The 20,772-nt window shown below is 47.9% G+C and overlaps 2 protein-coding genes across 13 annotated transcripts in view; one reads left to right on the top strand and one right to left on the bottom strand.

The window, feature by feature from the left end:
* Positions 1-858: 858 nt before the first annotated feature.
* On the bottom strand, positions 859-2,683 carry LOC120897016. Of its 4 annotated transcripts, none has more exons than XM_040301638.1 (4): positions 2,508-2,682; positions 2,367-2,449; positions 2,052-2,288; positions 859-1,974 (listed from the first exon to the last, which is right to left on the bottom strand). In XM_040301638.1, exons 1-4 carry the CDS (start codon positions 2,553-2,555, stop codon positions 1,071-1,073), a joined length of 1,272 nt encoding a protein of 423 aa, XP_040157572.1. In that variant the 5' UTR covers positions 2,556-2,682; the 3' UTR covers positions 859-1,070. The 4 variants fall into 4 exon arrangements, with proteins under 4 accessions (XP_040157572.1, XP_040157641.1, XP_040157725.1 ...); XM_040301707.1 differs by having other exon boundaries at positions 2,367-2,461; positions 2,523-2,681; XM_040301791.1 differs by lacking the exon at positions 2,052-2,288 and having other exon boundaries at positions 2,508-2,683.
* A 1,246-nt stretch (positions 2,684-3,929) lies between these two features.
* LOC120896578 overlaps positions 3,930-20,772 on the top strand; it is a 136,055-nt gene continuing 119,212 nt past the window's right edge. Inside the window, exons 1-4 of one of the 9 annotated variants that reach the window (XM_040301006.1) lie at positions 3,930-4,113; positions 5,243-5,360; positions 5,483-5,574; positions 14,500-16,879. In XM_040301006.1, coding sequence (XP_040156940.1) covers positions 16,037-16,879 — 843 coding nt within the window. In that variant the 5' untranslated portion in view covers positions 3,930-4,113; positions 5,243-5,360; positions 5,483-5,574; positions 14,500-16,036. The other 8 variants (XM_040301093.1, XM_040300915.1, XM_040300834.1 and 5 more) reach the window with 8 other exon arrangements.

The following is a 20,772-nucleotide window of genomic DNA, read 5'->3' as shown; positions in this document are numbered from 1 at the left end:
ACGAAGTACTTTTTTTCTCAGCATGATGGAAAATGGCGTTGTGTCATACACACACGTACACAGGTACACACGGATACAGGCTGGTTAGGCGGCTTGCAGGCGGTTTTGCAGGCGATTTTTGTTGGTAATCCCACTTCTGAGATGTAACGACCAAGCGTTTTACGGATGGCGGAAGGTTAATTGGTCGTTTTAATAAGATTTATCACAATTCGGAAGAGCACACAAATAATTATACGCAGAAGTCAGTGGCTTACGTCTGTTCAGTTCAATGTCGCGCCAAGAAGAGAGCTTTATTCCATGACAGTTCATCTAGCACACCGGGTGCTCCAGCGGTCAAGATATAACGCGTTTATACCGCTGCGTTCGGGGTTCGGGTTGAGTGCACAGTGGGCGATATTAGTCCGGACGTTACAAAATCATTATTTTTTTTTTTCAATTTTTACCTTAATTCCTCATTATCTACGAGCCGCATGGACAATTTACTTGAGATTAGAACTCATGCTAGCATGATTTTAAATTTCGTGCATAAACAAATCATCAAATCTTTTGTTAATATATTACGTTTTTTCGATAAAATCAATAGACACACTAAAATGCACATAATAACAAAGAAATCTGTTATATTTGCTAAGCTTTGTGTGCGGAAACCAATGGTCAACGGTTCTAAAATGACGTAAAGTCCCTCAACTATGGCGACCCCCCAAAGGCCCTAATCCACCACCTGATATTTTTAATCCACCTTGGTGTTAGTGCAAACATCTGGGAGCGCAAGAAGCGTGACAGATCGGTAGTGGAAAAGAGAAGGAGCATATTGTTTACAATTTTTTTTCTCTTCGACAGCATGACAACAGCAAGTGGTTCCATGCGAATTAGTTCATTTATTCGTCTTAGCTATGTGGGAAAAATCTCTATCGTCCGAACAAAAATTTAGGCTTTAATTTAAAGAACAGTTTCACATGCCTTGGACACGCAATCGGATGCAATAATCGCAATATTCCGGCGTACGAGGATTTCGAATCATCCGATGGGAACACAACCGCTTTCCTGGTCCTCTCTACCAGCTAACTTCCTCAAACAATCCGGAACACATTTTCCGTCAGCCGGGTAATCAGCGGTCCTAGCACTGCCGGTTCTAACGAATCTCCCCACAACTTCTGCAACAAGCGTTCCGCTTCCTCTGTGGCACTGACATTGCTCGGCTCGTGCATACCAGCTGCCTTGGCCATATCGAGCGTTAGATAAATGACCGCCCTGCCCACCAGTGGCTCCTGCGTGTCACAAATCGTGTGGAATGCTCGAGCTGACCGTGCCGGCACATCCTCAAGATTTCGCACCAGCATTACGCTTCGCTGCCGTAAGGCTTCCTTTTGCTGCGCCACAAACACGCTAAAGTCTTGCTGGATGTCGGACCGCTTGAAGTGTGCGCCGGGCAGCCGGATCGCGTCCGTGTTCCCAAAGTGGCTGGTCGTTACCGCGATCACACTGTCAATGAGCCCGTCCAGTATGCCGGTGGGGCCGTAGTGGAGGAACAGTATGGTTCCGGGTTCAGGATTGTCGACGGTGGTGATGGCACGCCGCACACTAACGCTCAGCATCTGCCACAGGTTTTGATCTACGGTTGGGTAGGTGGTTCCTAGCTTATAGAATGGTTCACCTTCCACCGGTTTGCTTTGTGGCATGAAACAAACGAGGAAGGCAATTATAATAACTATCACAGTACTCCCAACAAGTACAATCCAGGTACTCCCTCCACTGTTCTCCGTTTCCAGCGTTGGTGCAGGTGTCGGCTTTTCCTTCGGGTTTGCTGTGTTAGTTGGTACTTCACTTTCTTGGGGAGCATAGCTTCCTTCCTCGTCATAAGAAGAGTCCTCATCATCCGTGCATTCGCCGACAGTAGCCGAATCGTTACGCTCGGAAGCAAAAGTAGTCGATAAGTTTTTAATTCCCTCTGAACTATGGATGTTTCCGTTCGTGCTGTAATGGTAAAACAACAGCTTTAGAAACAACTTATCTTCCTTTGGTCACGCCTAACTAGTGCAATATTTACTTACGTCATGTTCGGGCCTGGTGTGCTGGCTCTATCACGATAATTGTTTTTCTGGGTTTTCTTTGAGTTTGCTGGCTTCCTTCGTACTTTTTCCTCTTGGGGAGCATAGCTTCCTTCCTTCTTAAAATAAGCATCCTCATCATCCGTGCATTCGGCGACAGCAGCAGAATTGTTACACTCGGAAGCACAAGTAGACGCAACACTTTTATTTCCCTCTGAACCATTGATGTCTCCGTCTGTGCTGTAATGGCAAACAAATGGGCATTGGAAAGAAGTTCTCTTCCTTTGGCCATGCTTAACCGGTGCATTATTTACTTACGTCATGTTCGGGCCGGTTGTGTTGTCTCTGATCGACACCAGCTGTTCTGGATCGTTCCGCAAGGGAGGGCGCCTCGTTGGACCCTGAAATTGTATCTGTTCAATCGATACGTTAGATAGACGTTATTGGCGATAAGCTTACGTAGGCGAATTGTACCCCGTTCGAAGAACGTGCGTTGTTTGTCGGCATTCTGCACCCCTGTTTCGTCCGCTATCAAAACAAACCCGGCTCTCGAGCAGCGGCTTGAAGTGGCAAATATGTCTTCTCTGCACCACCACCACCACCAACCGACACGTCCAGTGGATGTTCTTCTTCTCCCTTTCGCACAGCGAAATGACAACAAACGCCGGATATTCGAACATCACGGATGATCGAGAGCGTTTGATGAAGGGGCAAAGAAAAGACACACGTGCCATATGGAGTTGAACGGTGTTGTTCAGTGTAGTGAACCGCGAAATACTAGTAAAATAATATCTGCTTAAAGGCTTTTTACTGAGAATAATTCACTATTCGCTCCAAATCTAGAAGTTTTATTCAAATAACAATTGAATTGATTAAACCGCCCATTTTGTCAGTTTGGCAATTAAAACTAGTGGTGGTAGCTCGGAATGGTCATACCCTATTCCGATTCCGTATTCGGAATCAGTTCCGAAGCCATTTCAGATGTTGGAATTGATTCCGATTCCAGAGTCCATTCCGGAGATGATTCCAGAAGCGATTTCGCAGTCGTCTCCGGAATCGATTCCACGATCAGAATCGGCTCCGGAATCGGAAGCGACATGGGAATCGCAATTCGCTCCAGTAACGGAATCAGGATTGACTCCAGAAATTGAATCAGCTCTGGAATGAGAATTAGATCTTGATATAAGAAATTTCAGAGAGCGTTTCTACATACACCGAGACTGCAGCTGAGAGATGGCTGTGAGAGAATTGACAACCGGTTTCTCACGCTGGTGTGTGTAGAAGCTCTGAAAAGTGCCGAGATGGGACTTTTAAAATGATGTTTAAAAAATCCATTTCAATCGCTAAAATGAAATCAAAAAAGTTTCTTTTACTTTTTAATAATATATCTACGATTATTAGACGGCAAAAATGCAAACTATAATTGATCGATCGCTATAAACTGCCAATTCAATTTTTTCTCAGCTCCATCGTTCTTTGCATGCCGAGGAGAATTCTCTCACCGAAAATGCTGTCAGTCGCTGTCAAAGCATGCTGTCAGTTATTTTCTCAGCTACATTCTCGGTGTATGTAGAAACGCTCAGAAACGTGATCAGTCCGGGAATCTCCATAAGAATGGATCGTTTACTAGTAAATTTTGATTCTTTGCGGCTATCAATATGTAGCATCAATAGACCCAAACGTCTATTCTTATTGAGATGCCGAAACCGACTCCGTTTCGTAACCGATTCTGATTTCGGAGCCAATCCTGATTTCGGAACCAATTTCGCTTCCGGAACCAAATTTCGAAACCGATTCCGGACCTTCATTTTCAAAACTTCTTTTTTCCCATCACTAATTTAAACGTCCAAGCAGGCTACGAAAAGTGTGCGTGTGTGTTGTGTTGTTGTGGCATCCCCACTGTAGAGCAGCAGTTCAGTGCAGTGATACTATTTCCCTCGTGCTTCCGCAAAAGTAGTACTACTACCTCGGAGTACCGAACGGAACGCTTCTGTGGCAAAAAAGCGCCAAAACATAGCTGCCATTCCGGAAAGCAGGCACACGGCGACTCGCACCAACTGCGCAGGTACGAACGATGCGTCCGCGGCAACACTCGGGTGAATGTTTTTACCGCACAGATGATACTTTCGCCTGCCAGGATCGGGTCGGGGGAGGACCAGCCCTTACAGTTAGTCGTCCGCTCGGCATTCCGTCGCGTGTGTGCCCTTTTTGTGTGGCTGATTGCGGTAGGTTGTCCCGATTCCCAGCAGTCGACCGGGGGTATTCGTCGCGTTCGGATGTCCGGATCGGTTTTGCGTAGGACAACGACACTTCCGGCTGGTACACGCGGCCGCGAATCTTACGTATGCGAGAGCTTACGATTCTGTGACCCAGACACATGTGTGTCCTTTCGCTCAAAGGGGTGCATAAACCAGTGTAAGTGAACGTGTGTGTGTGTGTGCGGTATATTACGACGGAAAGGAATGAACCGTAATCCGGGTGGCCCATTACGGGTGAACAATCTTCATAATCTTCCATCCTTAGTGCTGTGTAAGTGTGTGTGTATGCGAAAGGGGCAGCTCATAAGTAGCCCCGTTCCCTTCAAGTGACGACAATCGCACACGTGTTTATGGTTGCGGTGTGCGGTTTTTTTGTTGTTGGTTGGATTATTGTACGACCGTTTGCAGGCATTTGACACAGCCCATCGTGGCCAGCCGTGAAATTGTGAATCTCCTCCAGAAGACGACCGACAGCAGCATCTAGTAGCCACAGGGTGAGTGTTGCTGCCTGGAGTGCTTTTACTTCCGGATCGGCATCCATCCTTTCTGGTCCTTCTGGGAGGCGAGGGGAGGGAAAACACAGCATTGATTAATGTGCACGACGTGTGGTTCCGACGGGTGGTAGGGTTTTGGTCGTTTCCGGTGAAAAAGTTGCACATTACCGTGTGCGCGCGCCCGCTCTCATTTGGGAGGGTCCGGCAGGCGAAACTGCACATCTGGGGGTTTGTGGCCATGGATGGGAAGTGCTTACTGTGGCCCCGACTGTACTGTCTGCTGGTTGAACTGGTTGCCGGGTGCCACGGCGGGTACCATTTTCGGTCGTAACTCGTGTTAGCCGCTCCTGCCCGTCCGTGTGTTGTGGTCGAGCACGAGTCAATGAGCTCCTGTGTGTGTGTGGTAGTGGGAAAAAACAACCGTAACCATTTTCATTTTCAGCAAAACCCAGGGAAAGTAGCCTTCTGTGGGTTGATTTATTTTCACCTGACCGTGTGCGGATGTAGAACCTGCGGCAGAACAGTAGCGTGGGACAGCGCCATTCGAACCAAACACACATGTAAGCGCAAATTTAAAGTCATCATAAACAAGCGAATTTGGAAACTATCCAACGGGCTGTAGCGCCCCAAAACTTGCCGTTATAATTTGTCCCGATTTTTTATTCTTCTGTTCCATTCCTAGCGAAAACAATCCAAACACACGCTGTGGTGCACATACCTCGAAACGTAACCGATCGACCGACCAACCAACCACGATGGCGCACGAGGCGAAAGGTGTGAAAGTTAAATATTGATTTATGATCTTATTTATGGCGGAACTTTCTCACCCATCCAGCGTGAAAGATAAAAGGACCAGTGCTAGCGGGAAGCACTCTTCCGCCCAAATGTACCGGGAAACCCATTCCGATCGGCCATTAATGGGAGGACGAACGAACGAAGAGTAGTGCGGTGTGCAGTGCAGAAGCTAACCAACCCCGAGGCCTCATATTTCAGCCCGGAAAATTGGAGGCTGCTCGCTCGCTGGCTGGCCTGGCTGTTCGATTTCCCTCCAGGCATAGCGGCCCGAAGACGCCGACTCAAGTGCCACGTCTTCTCCCCTCCGTTGTAATGGAATTTTTAATCAGAAATTAACTGCTTCTCGGGTGTAGTAGTTCGTTACGAGCGAACCAAGGCCTCCTCCCCGTTGGTGGTTAGGCTTGTCCTCCCCGACGGCGGGAGGCTTCGAAATAGAGCTGTTCCATTGCCCCAGCGGGGAAACGGAAACACATTAAAAACCAAAGAAAGGCATTTAAATCAATGAAACATCTTTGCCGATGCCTGAGACAATGGGAATCTCATTAATTGAATTAGCTGCAGCAATTCGGCCCGGCTGGTTTTGGCTTTTCCGTCGGCGCGACGCGGTACAATCACCCCTTTTGGAAAATTAATATTTATGGGTCATGGTGTGTTATGAATGACCGACTTGTTAAAGCATTAAAAGTTCATTTTTAAAGACGTTTTTTGCAAAACCGTGCATGTTTGAGTCATCTAGCACCACGTCCTGATTGCGTCGTACGATAACAGCTGACGAGCCACCACACAAACCCCCACGTCCAACCAAGTGTCAGGGCTTATAATTCCATTTAACGTTCTCTCTATGACACTTTGGTATCGTTAGTGCGCGCTGCTAACTTTTATCAATTAGTTCCCTGCCGAGACAGTGTGTGCTCCGCTGCCTGATGCTGCCTGGGAAGTAACGCATGGTGCAGCAAAGCACATAGCACACCGGGCGCTGTGTGTGTGTGTGTGTGTAACGCCCCGGAACACCCCGGAACGCATTATCTAGCGCAGTCATCTATCCAAATTGAGTCATCCACTCTGCCTCTGTGTCACACACTTTTACAGAACCGGGGTCCACCGAAGCTAGCTCCTAGCTTCTCCGAGCAGAGCTCTCTCGAGCACGTGAGTGACAAGGCGCCTCCATTAAATGGACTCTCCTGCGCCAAGCTGGGGCTGAAGAAAACGGACCGAAAAGTGACACGTTTTGCATTCTGGGACCATTTGCACACGGTGATGTGGTTGAGGCTGTGGGTCCGAAATGAAGGGCACACACAAACGCACACACACACACACACTCATACACACATACACATGTTGCGCACATACATCAACCGTTCGCGGCGGGGTGACGATGTCAGCCGCAGGGCATCGAAGGCATAAAGGCGCATCGTTTCATCATCGTTTGCCTTTCCCACTTGCTGTACGGCCACAGTACGTCAAGCGACGCTGAATGCATCTTCAAAATTTGTCCCAGTAACATTAAACAGCAGCAGGGAAAAAAAGGACGTAGAAGGCTGAAGGACGAACGGCTCGTGTTGTTGGTGGTGCCTGACTTTGTTACACGTGGTCGTCGTCGCGCTCGTCGCCGTCGGGAGGGAGGGAGAGTTTTGTCCTAGATTGGCCTAGACTTGGTCCCGGCGGGAACCGCTAGACACGCAACCGGTGCCGCTGTAGTGTTGTCTTTTCAAAACGAGCTCTTCGTGCTGGCAGAAGCTCCCGCGGGACAGATATTCACTCCTGCTTTCTTCCATGCTTTTCTACCCCGGCACACTGGCACCGTGAACACTCGGTCGCACGGCCTTTTCACACAGAATGTTGCAAAAAGACGGACGCGCTGAAAAGCGATCCCTATCTCGGCTGAGTGTGTGTACTGATGATGGTAAGCGATGTCTTAATCATGACACACACACACACTCGTCACTTCATGGCAAGAAGATAAAGCATCTCTCTATGTGTGTACGGCACGTCTTGCGCGACTGTGAGTGATTCCAGTCCTGTCGGTTGGCTAGCTTCGTTCTTTCTTTCTTTCTTTCTCTTGTCCCGTGCTCTTTTCCAACAATTTTGTGCGATGGTTGTCGCATTACTTGGAAGCAGCGCACGACCTTTCCATCGTGCCCGAAGGACCGAACCTGGAAGCGTTAACTTAATTTCCGCTTCGGAGAGGCTTAGCTTTTACTAGAATGGACGTGATTTCGTTGCAGGAGTTTGTTATATTGTGAGTTCTGTTGTTGTTGTTGTTGTATCACTTGTACGAGCTTGAAACTTTGCGATAATATCGTCGTACATGGTGGTGCCGTTGATGGGGGGGGGGGAAGTAATGATGGAAGTCAAAAGGATGACGATGTTCGACACTGAGCCTATGCCGGTTTGGCATACAATGACAATGGGGAATAGTTCACAGAACTGACTTACACCAGTTTTAATCGGATTAATATTATCATTTTTCCCATTTTGTATGGTGAAGAGAACGACCGGCAAGTACAATTTGATCTTGGTGGTCTTTTTTGCTACTCTTTGCAACTGAAGAACCCAAGGAAAGGGCGTACCACACGTAAGAGTGGCTGGGGAGTCTCATCCCTTTTTCCACGTACAAAGAAAAATAAGGAAGATGCAGCGATTTTTGCCAACTTCCTCAAGGAAGGTGAGTGCCTTTTTCGCCTCCTGCCCGTGTTTCTCACACCACGGGACGTGATTGGATTATGAAAATGAAACAAAAGATACTCCCCAAAGGCAAAGGGGAGCTTGGAAGAAGAATTACGATGCTAGAATGGGTTCTTTCTCGCTGTTGAACTTTCATTATTGTCCCGTTTTTTGTTGGTACATCTTTCTTCCCATTCGTATGTTTTGGTATGAGTTGCTGTTGCTTGCTGGTTTGGTCCCCTTTCGTTGAGGTTAATTTATTGTCAATTTACGTGTACTCTTTTCGTTGCCTATTTTATGGCGAGACGATTGTATATCGTTTAATTCATTTGCTTTGTTTGTTTGTCTTGTGTTGGGCGCCCTTTTTTGCCTTTCTTTTTTTTGACTTATTTGATTTTGGCTGAACGATTCACTCATTTTGGGATGTTTTTTTTTTGCTTCATCGCTTTGTTTCATTTCTTGCAGATTCGTTTTGCTTATTTTACTACCTTTTCATGACGTTTTAAGTGTCATGTTTACTCATTTTCGGTTCTATTTTTCACTGTTTTGTGCTTAATTAACTTTAACCTACATTGTCTTATTTATCAATGTGTTTTTACAGTTTTTTGTTTAAACATTATCATGCTTCTCTCCTATTTTAAGGCTATTATATATTTTGTTCATACATTTGTTCTGTGTTTTACATGTCTTATGTCATTTTATTTGTTTACTTTTTTGTTTCTTTTTATTACGTCTTTCTTTAACATTATTTTATTTGTCTTTTTTAGTTATATAACCCTCTTGCATTCAAATTACTAATGATTATGTAATCTTTCCTAATTAATATGCTACTCCTTTTAATACATTTTACTTCTTTCGCATGGTTTCTTTTCGATTTGTTTATAAATATGCTGTTCCTTTTTACATTCCTCCATGTGATTTACTCACTTCAAGCAGAGTGTTTTATTTTAAGAGTCTTTTTTATGGAGTTTCCTTATAAAACAGCATTATTTTCATCTCTCCCTGTCTCTCTCTCTCTCTCTCTCTCTCTCTCTCTCTCTCTCTTTCTCTCTTCCCTGCTCCCTCAATGAGTGGTGTCAACAATGGATGAATTAAATTTACTTTGAAATTAAATTTACCTCCCTTATTCACCTCCAGAAGCATTCATTTCCTCCCTGCACAGTGACGAGCATAGCTCGTGGAGGCTTCTTTCCGACGCTTTCCACCGCAAAAATGTGGAAAAAAAGGTGAAATGCTGCGGGGGAAAGGTGCATACACACGCAAACATCGCCTGAGATGTTTTGAACAGCAACGGATTCACTGTTTTCAACACACACACACAAACAGTGCTGTTACCGCGGCCGCGGCTTGTCGACTTTTTGATCGAAAGCTTCGAAAGCACACACCGACACACCGACTTTGTGTCGCACACTTTTCCTCGTGTCGCCTGTCCTCCCACCCGGGCAGGGCTGGCTTTGTGCGACACAGTCCTGGGGAATGGGTTTCGATGGAAAATCCATTTCCTGCTTCCGGAAGGACTTTGGGATTGGGAATGCGTTTCGCCTTTTTTTTTCATCATCCATTGTTGTTTTCTCCTTTCTTTTCAACGGCCCCATTCCCTCCACTGTGGAGGCTGTGGGATGCCGTTGAAGAATTATTTTTCCTCCCTTTTTTAGCCCCTCTGGCACTCTGCTCTGGCCGGTTGGTGATCGAGTTGACAGCACAATCAGGGCAAAAAAAAAAACAAGGAAAATGGAAGCAAAAACGAATAGTGGAACCGTGTCGATTGTGTAATCATTCGCAGGGTGTGTTTGGAGTGAAATTTTTAATAACGACACACCGAGCGGCGGGAGGAGTGAAAAAGTTCCGCGTAAACAGCGTGTTTGCGTGCGGAGAAAGCAGAAACGAAAGCAGAGGGGGGAAAATGTGTCCTTCCATTTTCCTTCTGACGAATCGGTTCCACGCCGGATGCGCATCCATAATTCATGCTAATTGAAGCTAAACTTTTCCCCTTACTTTTTAGGCGATTGCTGCTGCTGCGCGGACGACTTTGAACGACGCGCAAAACCGTATGGCCGGACGCGAAGTTTTGAGCATTTCTCTGTCCCGGTGCCCCCGGTTTGCTGCAACGATTTGCCCTTCCCGTTGGGCAAGTTTTCCGCTTTGCTACAAGTTGTTAAACGTTGTTCATTTTCATTTGCAGTCGCGCACATTATACACAGTGTTCGTCGCGCTAGCGCTTGTCCTAGCAGTGGACGCGTTCCCATTGAATGATTTAGCAAAACTGAAAGCTAAGGACCACACCACACAATACCAAGCACCACCGTTCGCTGTGTGTGAATGTCGATAAATTGCAGCTGTAGATGCTGGCTGACGCTTGTCAACCTCTCAATGTGTCCTTCCTCGAAAGACTTTGGAGTGCAGCAGCGAGGAGGGGTTAAAACAAGAAAATGTTAAAGAAAAACACACAAACTGCATCGACGGAAAGTGCAGTGTGGAGTGATGCAGGTAATGCTAGGCAGTAGAAACGGCCCTGCCGTAGTAGAGTTGCTGAAGAGGCGTGGTGGAAACTTTCGACAACGAAATGCTTTCACCTACTGTGAAGTCGTTCTTCGTTTTTCGCTCTCGCAGGCGCTCGACAAGGACATTTGTAGGTGCACGGAAAAGGGTCTCTAGAACAAGACACAAAAAAGTTCGAGAAGCTATGCGGGGTTGGAAAATGGGGATTGGGAAAGTAACAAACAAACAAAAAACAAAAAAATGGAAAGTTTTCCATTGGACATCATCTGCACCGCAGTTTGTGTGTGTTTGTGTGTCTGTGTGTGGTGCATGCTTCATGCGTGTTGCATTTTCCGGAATGCGTGGCTATTTTCCTTCCATTCAATCCATTGACAGCGCTTTTCTTTCGTGTAAACATTGCTGCGCTCCACACGGCAGTAAATCATTGCGATGATGGATGATGATGGCAGTGCTGATGATGATAAGCTCCTGTGCTTCAAAGTTGATTGAAGAGGGCTATGGGAAGCGCGATGCAGGAGTGAGGTTGCTAATAGGAACCACCTGGCGCCCTAGACAAAACTTTCCCAAGAGTAATTAGCTTAAACGCACTGAATTATTCAGTTTTTTTCTTTCTATAAAAGCAAAAAAAAAAAAGGAAGCGGAATTGAAAATAACGTGGAGAGAGTGCTTTTAAAGCTAATTAATCAAGAAAATTAATGATTATTTTCCTTCCCTCTGTTTGAAACGGTAGACCGGTGGTAATCCTTCGCAATCCACTACGGTCGCCTGGTCATCAAAGGATGCTGTGCGGATGGGCAGCTTAAAAGGCTTTCGTTACAATCAAAATAGAAAAAGATCTTGCTGTTTCGGTACCAAATTTTGAGCTTTCTAAATTTTCGTGAAAAAACAAAACTCCATGCTTTGGGTATGAAAAGTGCAGCTGAAGATGAGGAACCACACCCGCTCGTGCGGTACTGTCACGCGGACACACCGTACAGTGAGCTGATTTGTCCGATTTGCTGGGAGCTGCTGTCGAAGGACGTTTGCATTACCTGCTGCGGGCATATCTTTCACGCCGACTGTTTGCTGCAGTGGTTCGAGTGGTAACGTAGACTATAAACAATACAGTTTTGTGTAAATTTGACACAATTACTAAAGTGATACTACTTTTCCTTTCCCCGTAGCTCTAAAACCTGTCCCCAGTGCCGTATTGCGTGTGGTACATTTCATCGTATCGTACCGATCGGCTCGCGAGTGGACCAACCCAGCAAGTCGTACACTGGACCGGCCGACCCGGACCCAAGAGATACGGCACTGGCCGATACATTTTGGATAGTGGTTGCCTTTTTCCTGTTCGTGCTGTGCTGCCGAATGGCGAAGAAATCGTTTGGAGAGTAGTTAAGCGCGAGCGCTATTCGAGCAGCGGGTTCGTGTCTACGGTAAGCGGCTGCTCGAATCGATCGTACACGATCGATTAGCATGCATGGCCATCGTGTGGCCAAAAACGGAATGGCACGTGGTAGCATAGCAAGCAAAGTCTAACTCCGACAAATCGAGTGTGTTAGTTCCAAGGTATTCGCTTTGTTTTTTGACGGTCACCTGCGAAACTCCGGCCAAAAGTTATGCGCCGAAGCTTGTGAAGAAGGAGGGGCGGTTTTGTTAATGGAAAGCTCCGACGTGCTTGCATTCGTCTAGAGCCCGGTCGTGTGTCTCCTATACACAGCAACAATCACAAAGACACAGCGGAACCATACATACATCATTAATGTTTATGAAATGTTGAATTTGGAACGAGGATAACATTACGTGCGCCTCACCATTGAGCCGATTGCACACAACGACGAGAATGCCGACAGTTGCTGTTGCTGGAAGGACTTGGACATCGCAAAAGCTGAATGTAAAATGTGATGCCCATTTACAGAACAATAATTTGTGTTTGTGTGTGAGTGCTCGATGAGCCTACAAGAGAAGGACTGGTCTGGTACGATGGTCACTGTTATTCCCTAGAATGCGGCAGCAGCAGTGCCCTAGAATGCATGTGCATTTCCTAGCAATAAAGTTGCTAGTCCAGCCGAGAATCCCTATTCCCGGAAGCTGTACCCCCCCTGTTACCATGTTCTCGGAAGGCCCCCAAAGAGAGGCTGCAGTTATGCAGAGTTAGTCTTGCATACCGGCTTACCTGCTGGTTGCAAATTGAATATTTATCGCTTCCGCATGCCACTACCGCTCTACCCGCTGGCTCCTTCTTCGGTGTGCCTCTGCTGGGTAGGATCTCTCAGGCATCTTTATTAGTGGCCGAAAGCGCCTATCGATGTCTTAAAACATTAGTCGCTTTCAATTGGACTAGCGTGTTCAACCCGCTCCGAGGACGAGGAAAAGCGCTCGACGGCCGGAACTCGGAACTGCTCGAAACTGCCCGTTCGGTTGCTCCGGTTCGGTGGCACCACAATTGATTCACAAATTTGTCCGTGTTGGGTCGGCTGTGAGGTGCGGCAAAATGGGTGGTGTATGTGTTGACCTAGCGAAAACGAAGTTTTCCAACACACTAATGCTTAGGGGTGGGAGTTTTGAAGTTGTATGTGTGTGTGTGTGTGTGTGTGTGTGTGTGTGTGTGTGTGTGTGTGTGTGTGTGTGTGTGTGTGTGTGTGTGTGTGTGTGTGTGTGTGTGTGTGTACATACCATTGAAGGCGGAAAGCAGTCAGTGGAGGTCACACAATAGGCATTGTGGAAAAGGCGAAACTCGCGTGTGCAGGTGGTGATGGTGGATGTTTGGTTTTGTTGGGCCCGGACTGTGCGTGTGTGTGTGCACTGCTCGATCATAGCTCATGCGAGCAAGGTTCGCATAAGCGCACACATACGGGCCCTTCCATACCCTCAACTCACTTTCCTTTGGTGTTCGCCCGGTTCCGCACAGCCCATTTTCTTCGAAGCCGAAAGACAAAACGTGCCACCCCGCACGTCCCTCCCCAGCACGATGCAAATGCGATGCAAGTGCATTGTTTCATCCGTTAGAACGTCATTGAACGATGAATGACAGGGGCAGCGCAGCGTGTACACGGATACGGTGCGGTTGGCATTGCGCACATCGCCGGGGTTGAGAAATGGGGCACCATTTCTTCGGCTGGCCAGCGGTAGACGTTATGGCGATGGTTGTCTTAGAGACATTCCGGCAACGTTCCGGCCGGAGGAAAAGGGCCACAAAGCACTCGGCTGGGCCGTTCTTGCGCCGATCTTCCGATAGGAACTTATGCGTGATGAAAGTTTAATGCCTTTTTGCTGCGGCAGGAGAAGCATCAGCTATTTCAAACGCGCTAGACGCTTCAACACTTCTTTCCGGGTTTTCTTATTAACCATCATCTTCACAGCATCTCGTTTTATGCCACTCAGCACAGCAAGACACTCTCTGCGAAGAAATAAGAAAATGCTTCAACCCGAGAGCAATGGAAAATGCAAACCAACACCACCACCAGCGATACCGCGAGAGTACCGGGCGAGTGCGGTTGCAATAGTAGTAGAATTATCATTTTTCATTAACCAACTTAATATTCATTCGCTCATTAGCATAGCACCGTGGCCCGTTCTTCCTCCCCCTTTGCATGCATATTCATTTTGGGAAGCGAGATGGAAAAACGGAAGCGCCATCCCTTGTTTTGCTGTGTCGTCTTGCGGGCGTACACCGCCAACTGTACACAACGCCTTTAAAACAGAAGCCATTCTTGTTGTTGATTTTTGTGTCTTCTTCTTTTCGTTTCCTTTTCGCAGGATTTGTGAAGCTGAACGGCCCCCGACCGACCGACCGACCTCGAACCGCGAACGTACCCTAAGATGATTGGCTTCACGGATTGTGTGCCGAAGAGGTCGAGACGCTGTCGACGAAACCAGCGCAAAGCTGTGGCTGCTGCTTGATGGAGACGTGGCTCTGGTGACTGTTGTTTTTGGGGTCCGGTTGGAGATCAAAACCGTCGCTGCCAACAGCAGCAGCAAACCGGTGGTTTGAAATTAATCGCACAAACAATGGCTGCCTGATCTTCGCGTGCTTACACACCGCATAGCTCGGGGACGCAGCGCGCACGGGGTCGGACGAGCCACGTGCAATGATTTTGGAACCGTTGCCGTGTGTGTTTGGTAAAAAGTGAAAACAGACGCTACCAGTGGTGGAACTGGAAACGGAAAGTGCAGCAGAGCACAGGAAGAAAACATCAGAAGTAAATTGAGTTAAAACCAAAGAAGAGCTACAGCTTTATCTGGAGGTTTGGGTCAGCCATCGTCGGCACGCTGATGCTGGACAGAACTGGAGTGTGTACATCGAAGGCCACAGGTCGTGCTTTTTTAGGGGATAGACATTTATTTACAAAAAGAAAAACAGAGACAACAAGACAACGGAATTAACGAGACCAGCTAAACGTGGTCAAACGCTGGTTGGGAAAGGAAAGTGGCAGAGAATATCAGCCAACGAAGGACATCGCTGATATTCTGAATCTCGTCCGTCTTCTTTCAAGTACATTCCACGTGCGCGGTTCGTTGCCAAGAAGCGCAAGCAAAACTGATGACGATGAGGATGCTAATGATGCTCCACCGTGCGCCCCCGGCACGATAAAGAGCACGCTGAGGAGCAAATCGTCGGGTGCGGGTTTGGGTGCAACGGACCGAGATATAAACATAAATATCGTCTAATTTGAATTCCCTTATACTGAGCGGTGCCGAGGTACCACCGTGCAGCAGGCAAAACAGGACATTAAAGTGCAACCCTTTTGCCGTTGGAAGCCTGGCAGGAGTGCGGAACCGGAGAGAGACCGGAAAGGAGCTGGTGCACTGCAAAAACAGCAGCATCGGTGTCCCTTTTTTCTCGGTAATTCGTTCGATCGAAGCAAAGAGGACGAATACGAAAGCAAACAAAAAAAAGGAGATCATTGTGCATCCCGAATCCAACGGTTAGGCTCGCGCACAAATTCCCTTTCCAAGCAAGGCGTGTGGTTTAGGTATCGCGTTTGGCATGTTTATGTTTATGTTACTAAAACGATAAGCCCGAAATCCCGTTCGAACCGGTTGGGCAACCGTTGACGATGACCGAACAATTAGCCGGGTTAGCGAGGTCATGCCAGCCCCAGTGTGATAGGGCACCCGGTCGAAGGCTACCCAGTTCGATGGTTCGATGCGACGGGCACCGTCCAAGCTGAGAGAGAGAGAGAGCGAGAGAGGAGCGACCTGGAGGATTTATTTGCGAGCCAATTGCCCGAAACGCGTCCGTGTGGGTTAGTGCGTGTTTGGTGCCGTTCGCAGGAAGACAGTGACGGGCAAGATGCATGCGCAATCACGGGCCCATCGGAAGCCGCCCGACGTGGAGGAGGCACTGTCCTCGATGCTCTGGACGCCGTACGACAACAACCTTTCCGAGTCGGACTCGTCGGACGAGACGGAGGTGCTGCAGCGGGGCAACGGCAACCACAACGGCTACAGCTTCTTCGGAACTGGGGCAAACCCAGACCACCGGCGCCAAACGCCGCAGCATCAGCAACAGTCACTGATGCGAAGAAGTCTTTCCGCGTGGAGCTATCGGACCAGCAGGACGACGGGGGGCAAGCCGGCGGCTCCGGGTGACGGTGAGGCATTGGGCAGTCGGTTTAGCTATCCGTATTACGATCAGCCCGAGCTTGGCTTTGATGCATTCGATGGTGCCGATTGGTATGGGTACGGCAGTGGTTCTAGCATCAACAACAACAACAGCAGCAGCAGCAACCACTACTACTACGGCTACCCGGGCGGCATTGATGGCAGTTCCTATGGTTATGCTGGCCTCGGTCAGCCGGTAACTAGCAGCAGAAGTTCCTACAGTTTTCTACCGCCACCGAGGGTGGACGAGCGACCGGCGTCGACCGCACCTTGGCAAACGCTGACGGTCGCCGGTGCTGCCGACGGTCGCAGCAACATCGAGAAGCGGCGACGACCTACGTACCTGCAGCTCCAGACACCGTTCGTTGGCCGGTGGCAGGCGGGGGTGGGACCGGCCCAGCTGGAGACATCTTCCCTGCCGTACAGCTTGCTTGCACTGGACAGCCACAGTGGTGGTGGTACAACCGCAGCAGCAACTGCAGCAGCGAGGGAAGTTGACGGCTTTGCTGACAGCTACCAGGACGATTATCAGGTTAGTTTCCCGTGTTGTGTCATTCATTAGTGCTTAATCGTTCTCTCGTGTGTTTGCAGGTGTGTGCGTGTGTATGACTGAGTGATTACCGTGTGGTTATTTATAAGGGTTTGATGGGGGGTAATGGGATCGGATTGCTAATAAATACCGTCGTTCCCTTTTCGCCTTTCCGGATGTCACGTACACTCCGTGCGGTGTGTTTGTGTGGATGATGTTGACACTAAGATTGGAGGAGATTGAGCATAGTGATGGGTAATGTTGGACACACAACGGGAGAAAATTTCGGAACTTATATTGGAAGGTAGGTTCCAATCAGCGTTATTCGGAGCTGGCCAAAACTGTCCAAAGTTGTACAGAATAGAAATTATTTGGAGTCGGAGTCATTCTGAGTTTAAATACGACTCGCTCATAGAAGAAGTAGTCCGGATTTCGGAGTCGTCGGGAGTTGTCGGCGAAGTCGTAGTCATCCGGAGTCATTTGAGTGGACTGTAGTTAGAGTCTGCCGAAGTCGTTCAGAGTCTTCAGGAGTCGTAGTTATCCGAAGTCGTCCTGAGTTGTCGTCGGGTGCCATTATAGTCAATTAGAGTCCGATTCGCTCGAAGTCGAAGTTGTCTGGAGTTTGAGTCATCCGGAATCGAAGTTTATTGGATAAGAACGACTTCGGACGACTCTAACATCAAATGGCTCCAACTTCGAAAGTATCCAACCCTGAGCGACAACATCTCCGGATGATTCCGTCACCGGGCGACTCCAACCCCGGTCAACACTGATTTCAACTCCGGGGGATTTAGACTCCGGGCGACCTTGACTCAGATTCTGAATGACTCCGAACGACTCTGAATCAGGTTTCGGACCAAACTGATGGTAAAGTTCGGAATTATGGCTGAGCTCCAGAGAGCCCATCACTACAATTGCCGGAATAATCCAAGTGTTAAGCAATCAAAGTTCAGAAGTATCGTGTTTCGTTATCACTACTGTGATCGAAGCCGTGATGTGATATTGATTTCATTAGTTTTCGATAAAGCTCAATATCCCTGAAAGCGGGCACTTTCATCGCCAAACTCGAAGCTCAACGTCCTTCTAGCAGCATGGTACGGTGTCTTGACCTAGGCGTTCCTGTTCCTAGCTAAGGGGTAAAGCAAAATCATGACCACTCATCATCACCAATTTCGTGCCATTAATTGGTGGTGCTGTGCGTGTGTGCAAGTCACTCACAGGATGAGTAAGCGCGCCCTTTAAGGGTAAGTGCGTTGGTATCACCCCGTAGATAGTCTCATCTAGCCAATTGACTCCTGGGAAGCTTCCGACAAACGCTTCCCAGCACGTGTCACGCAACGCAAGCCCGCGAAGCCCGTGCCGTTCGTTATCGTTTCACCGGAAAACGATCGCACAGAATCGTGCGTGGGTTGCCGTTTAATGACCCACTCCGTCGGTGGTCAGTGAAACAAAGGAGAAGTGCTTCACTGGTGGCATTGAACTTACCCACGCGCTTCGGGCGCTCCCTGATAAGCGTGATAGGCCGGCACACACAGCCACACGCTAATGAACCTTCCAGCCTGGTTGTGGAACCTTCCCAAACCGATGGCCGCGGGCTATTTTCGGGAGTGGGACGCGCACATCGGGGTGATGAACATCTTACCCCCACTTACACCGACAGGAGGTAGGGGTACGCTTCAAAAGCCATCGATGGCTGTGTGGTGTGTGATGTTGTGTCTAGCGGCAATGTGTCGAGTAAAAGCACACACATAGGAGGTGATAAAGTACAACGGTAAACTCTTCACGCGGCACGTGCAATTGGGGGGAGAGGGAGGGAGGGAAAAGGCAGGGAAACACTTCCGTTTGTGGGACGGGGCTGTGTTATCGGTGTGCCGCCAGGGGTTGAGGGCTGTGGGCAGCTCGTGCGTGTCGAGCGCGTGGAAAAAAACGGAAACTGTTCCCCGGAAAAAGCGTTCGGTCACGGTACGCGGTCCGCGACAGGGAAAGTGACCGTGATGATGTAAACCGAGGTGGATAATTATCTGACTGCGTTTGTGTATGTGTGGAGGTGGTTGTTTTTCTTTTATCACTTCGTAAGAGCCATAAAATGGCGTGATAGTTAAGGGCTGAAGTACAAGACTGCTACTGTCTGCGTGATAAGGTTTCTTTTGTCCCTTCCTCGCACACTATCTCAATGCAAACACGCTTACACTGGACAGTGCTGGACCTGCTCCTAATGAATACGGCCAAATCCGCACACAATGTGTACCGGTCATTTTCCGGCCGAAGCATAAGCATAACGGGGCGCTCTGTGTGCTCTAATGCCACCGTATTTGTGTGCCTTTCGCGGACTTTGGTAATCAACTGCTGTTGTAGAGTTGTTATCCGGTAATCCCTTAATCTGCCCTAACCCAAAACCTTTAATCCTACGTCCCGGTCTCGCTCACTCGCACCCCGGGAAAGCCACCCCCGGGTCCGGTCAGCACAAATAGGAGATTACCATTTCACCATGACAAAGGCGGCTGCAGCGCCGATGATGCTGATCATCATCAATTTGTACGGTTTGCGCTTGAATGTGTCATTTGTACCGTTTGGCGGGCGAGTTGGCGGTAGTTGTGTAGCAAATTAATAAACCATAATGATTGGCGGGAAGCTTCGGTTCGGTTTTTAGGGAGGGAAATCATCATTGTCATCTACCATTCGTTACTGTTTCCCCTTATTTTCCCCAACCGTGGTCTTTAGTTTGCACGCAGTTGTTGCTTCGGAACCAAACATTGGCATAGAAATAGGGATACCCCACCCCTCGCTGAAATCAAAGCCTTCGCCGCGCTCTGCAGAGTTTGCTCGATCATCCAGAACGACGATCGCACCACCGTTTGGAAAAGGGAGCTCGGGATTTTTGTTCCCCATAACGGGAACCGGGCCTGGAAAGTTCAAAGCAGCAGCAGGAAAATCATACCCCCCTCCACCATGAGATCATCATGACTAATGGTATTCATCGGGCAGCGGAAAGGGCGAAGAAAAAATAAGCGCTTCGCGAGCGCGCACCCATCTTGCGGTGCGAAACGAAACCGATGTTTCGGTCAGCTTGGTCAGCCAGCCCATTCGAGAGCGGATAATCGAATTGCGTGACTCGTGTAATGCGGGTTGATCATGGTGCAGGTGCGCGCACGTGCAAAAGGGGGAATGGAAAGGATGATGTTTTGGGATAGTAAGAAGGCCATTTAGTTGGGAAAAAATAAAGGTTTCCTAAATAATGTTTTAAAGAAATTGGTGCAGCCGGAAATAGATAATTTTAATTCAATTAATGTCATGATGCAACCTTTTTCCGAGGTGGTGCGACGTGACCGTAACAGGAACTGTGCTAGATGAGGTAAATCGTTTATGTTGGGTCCTATTGGAGGTGTTGAATTTTGGGTACGGATTGTGTCCGATACCGTTCTTACGATGTTGTTGTAGCTTTGGTCGTGACTTTTAAATACTTTTTGTAGAGTTAAGAACAAGAAAACATATCGTATTTATCTCAGACTATACTAGGAATTCAATAGTAGGACGCTTTAAAAAAAATCGGCTAAATGATGACCTAGGATGAATGAAGAATACTATTTGTTGTTACCTGATATTTCAGGGGCTCTCATAATTTTGGAAAACCTGCCTAACTTTTTCTACAATTAATGTAATAGGAATTGGACTCTACGGGACTTATTTTTAACATGAACATGAAATTTCTGTTGGATTCAAAATGAGCATGTTCAAAAGGGAAGCAGTAGAGTCCAATTCGCAAGACATAAAGTTAATTTCCCATTAAGAAACCAATCAAGAAAGTGTTCTAAAATAATGAAAATCCCTGAGCAACCCTGTAAATCAAAACGCTTCAAACCAATTGATCATCTTTATAGCCGTTTATGTACCATTTT

This window comes from Anopheles arabiensis, chromosome 2, assembly GCF_016920715.1.
Source record: "Anopheles arabiensis isolate DONGOLA chromosome 2, AaraD3, whole genome shotgun sequence".
Taxonomy (NCBI): domain Eukaryota; kingdom Metazoa; phylum Arthropoda; class Insecta; order Diptera; family Culicidae; genus Anopheles; species Anopheles arabiensis.
This window is presented reverse-complemented; position numbering and strand designations above follow the sequence as displayed.

Bases quoted from the DNA above. Each gene is read 5' to 3' on its own strand.
- LOC120897016 (XM_040301638.1), bottom strand. From the start codon at position 2,555: ATGCCGACAAACAACGCACGTTCTTCGAACGGGGTACAATTCGCCTAC. The intron at 2,450-2,507 runs GTAAGCTTATCG...ATACAATTTCAG, and splicing joins ACGGGGTACAATTCGCCTAC to GGTCCAACGAGGCGCCCTCC. The intron at 2,289-2,366 runs GTAAGTAAATAA...TTGCCATTACAG, and splicing joins ACAACCGGCCCGAACATGAC to CACAGACGGAGACATCAATG.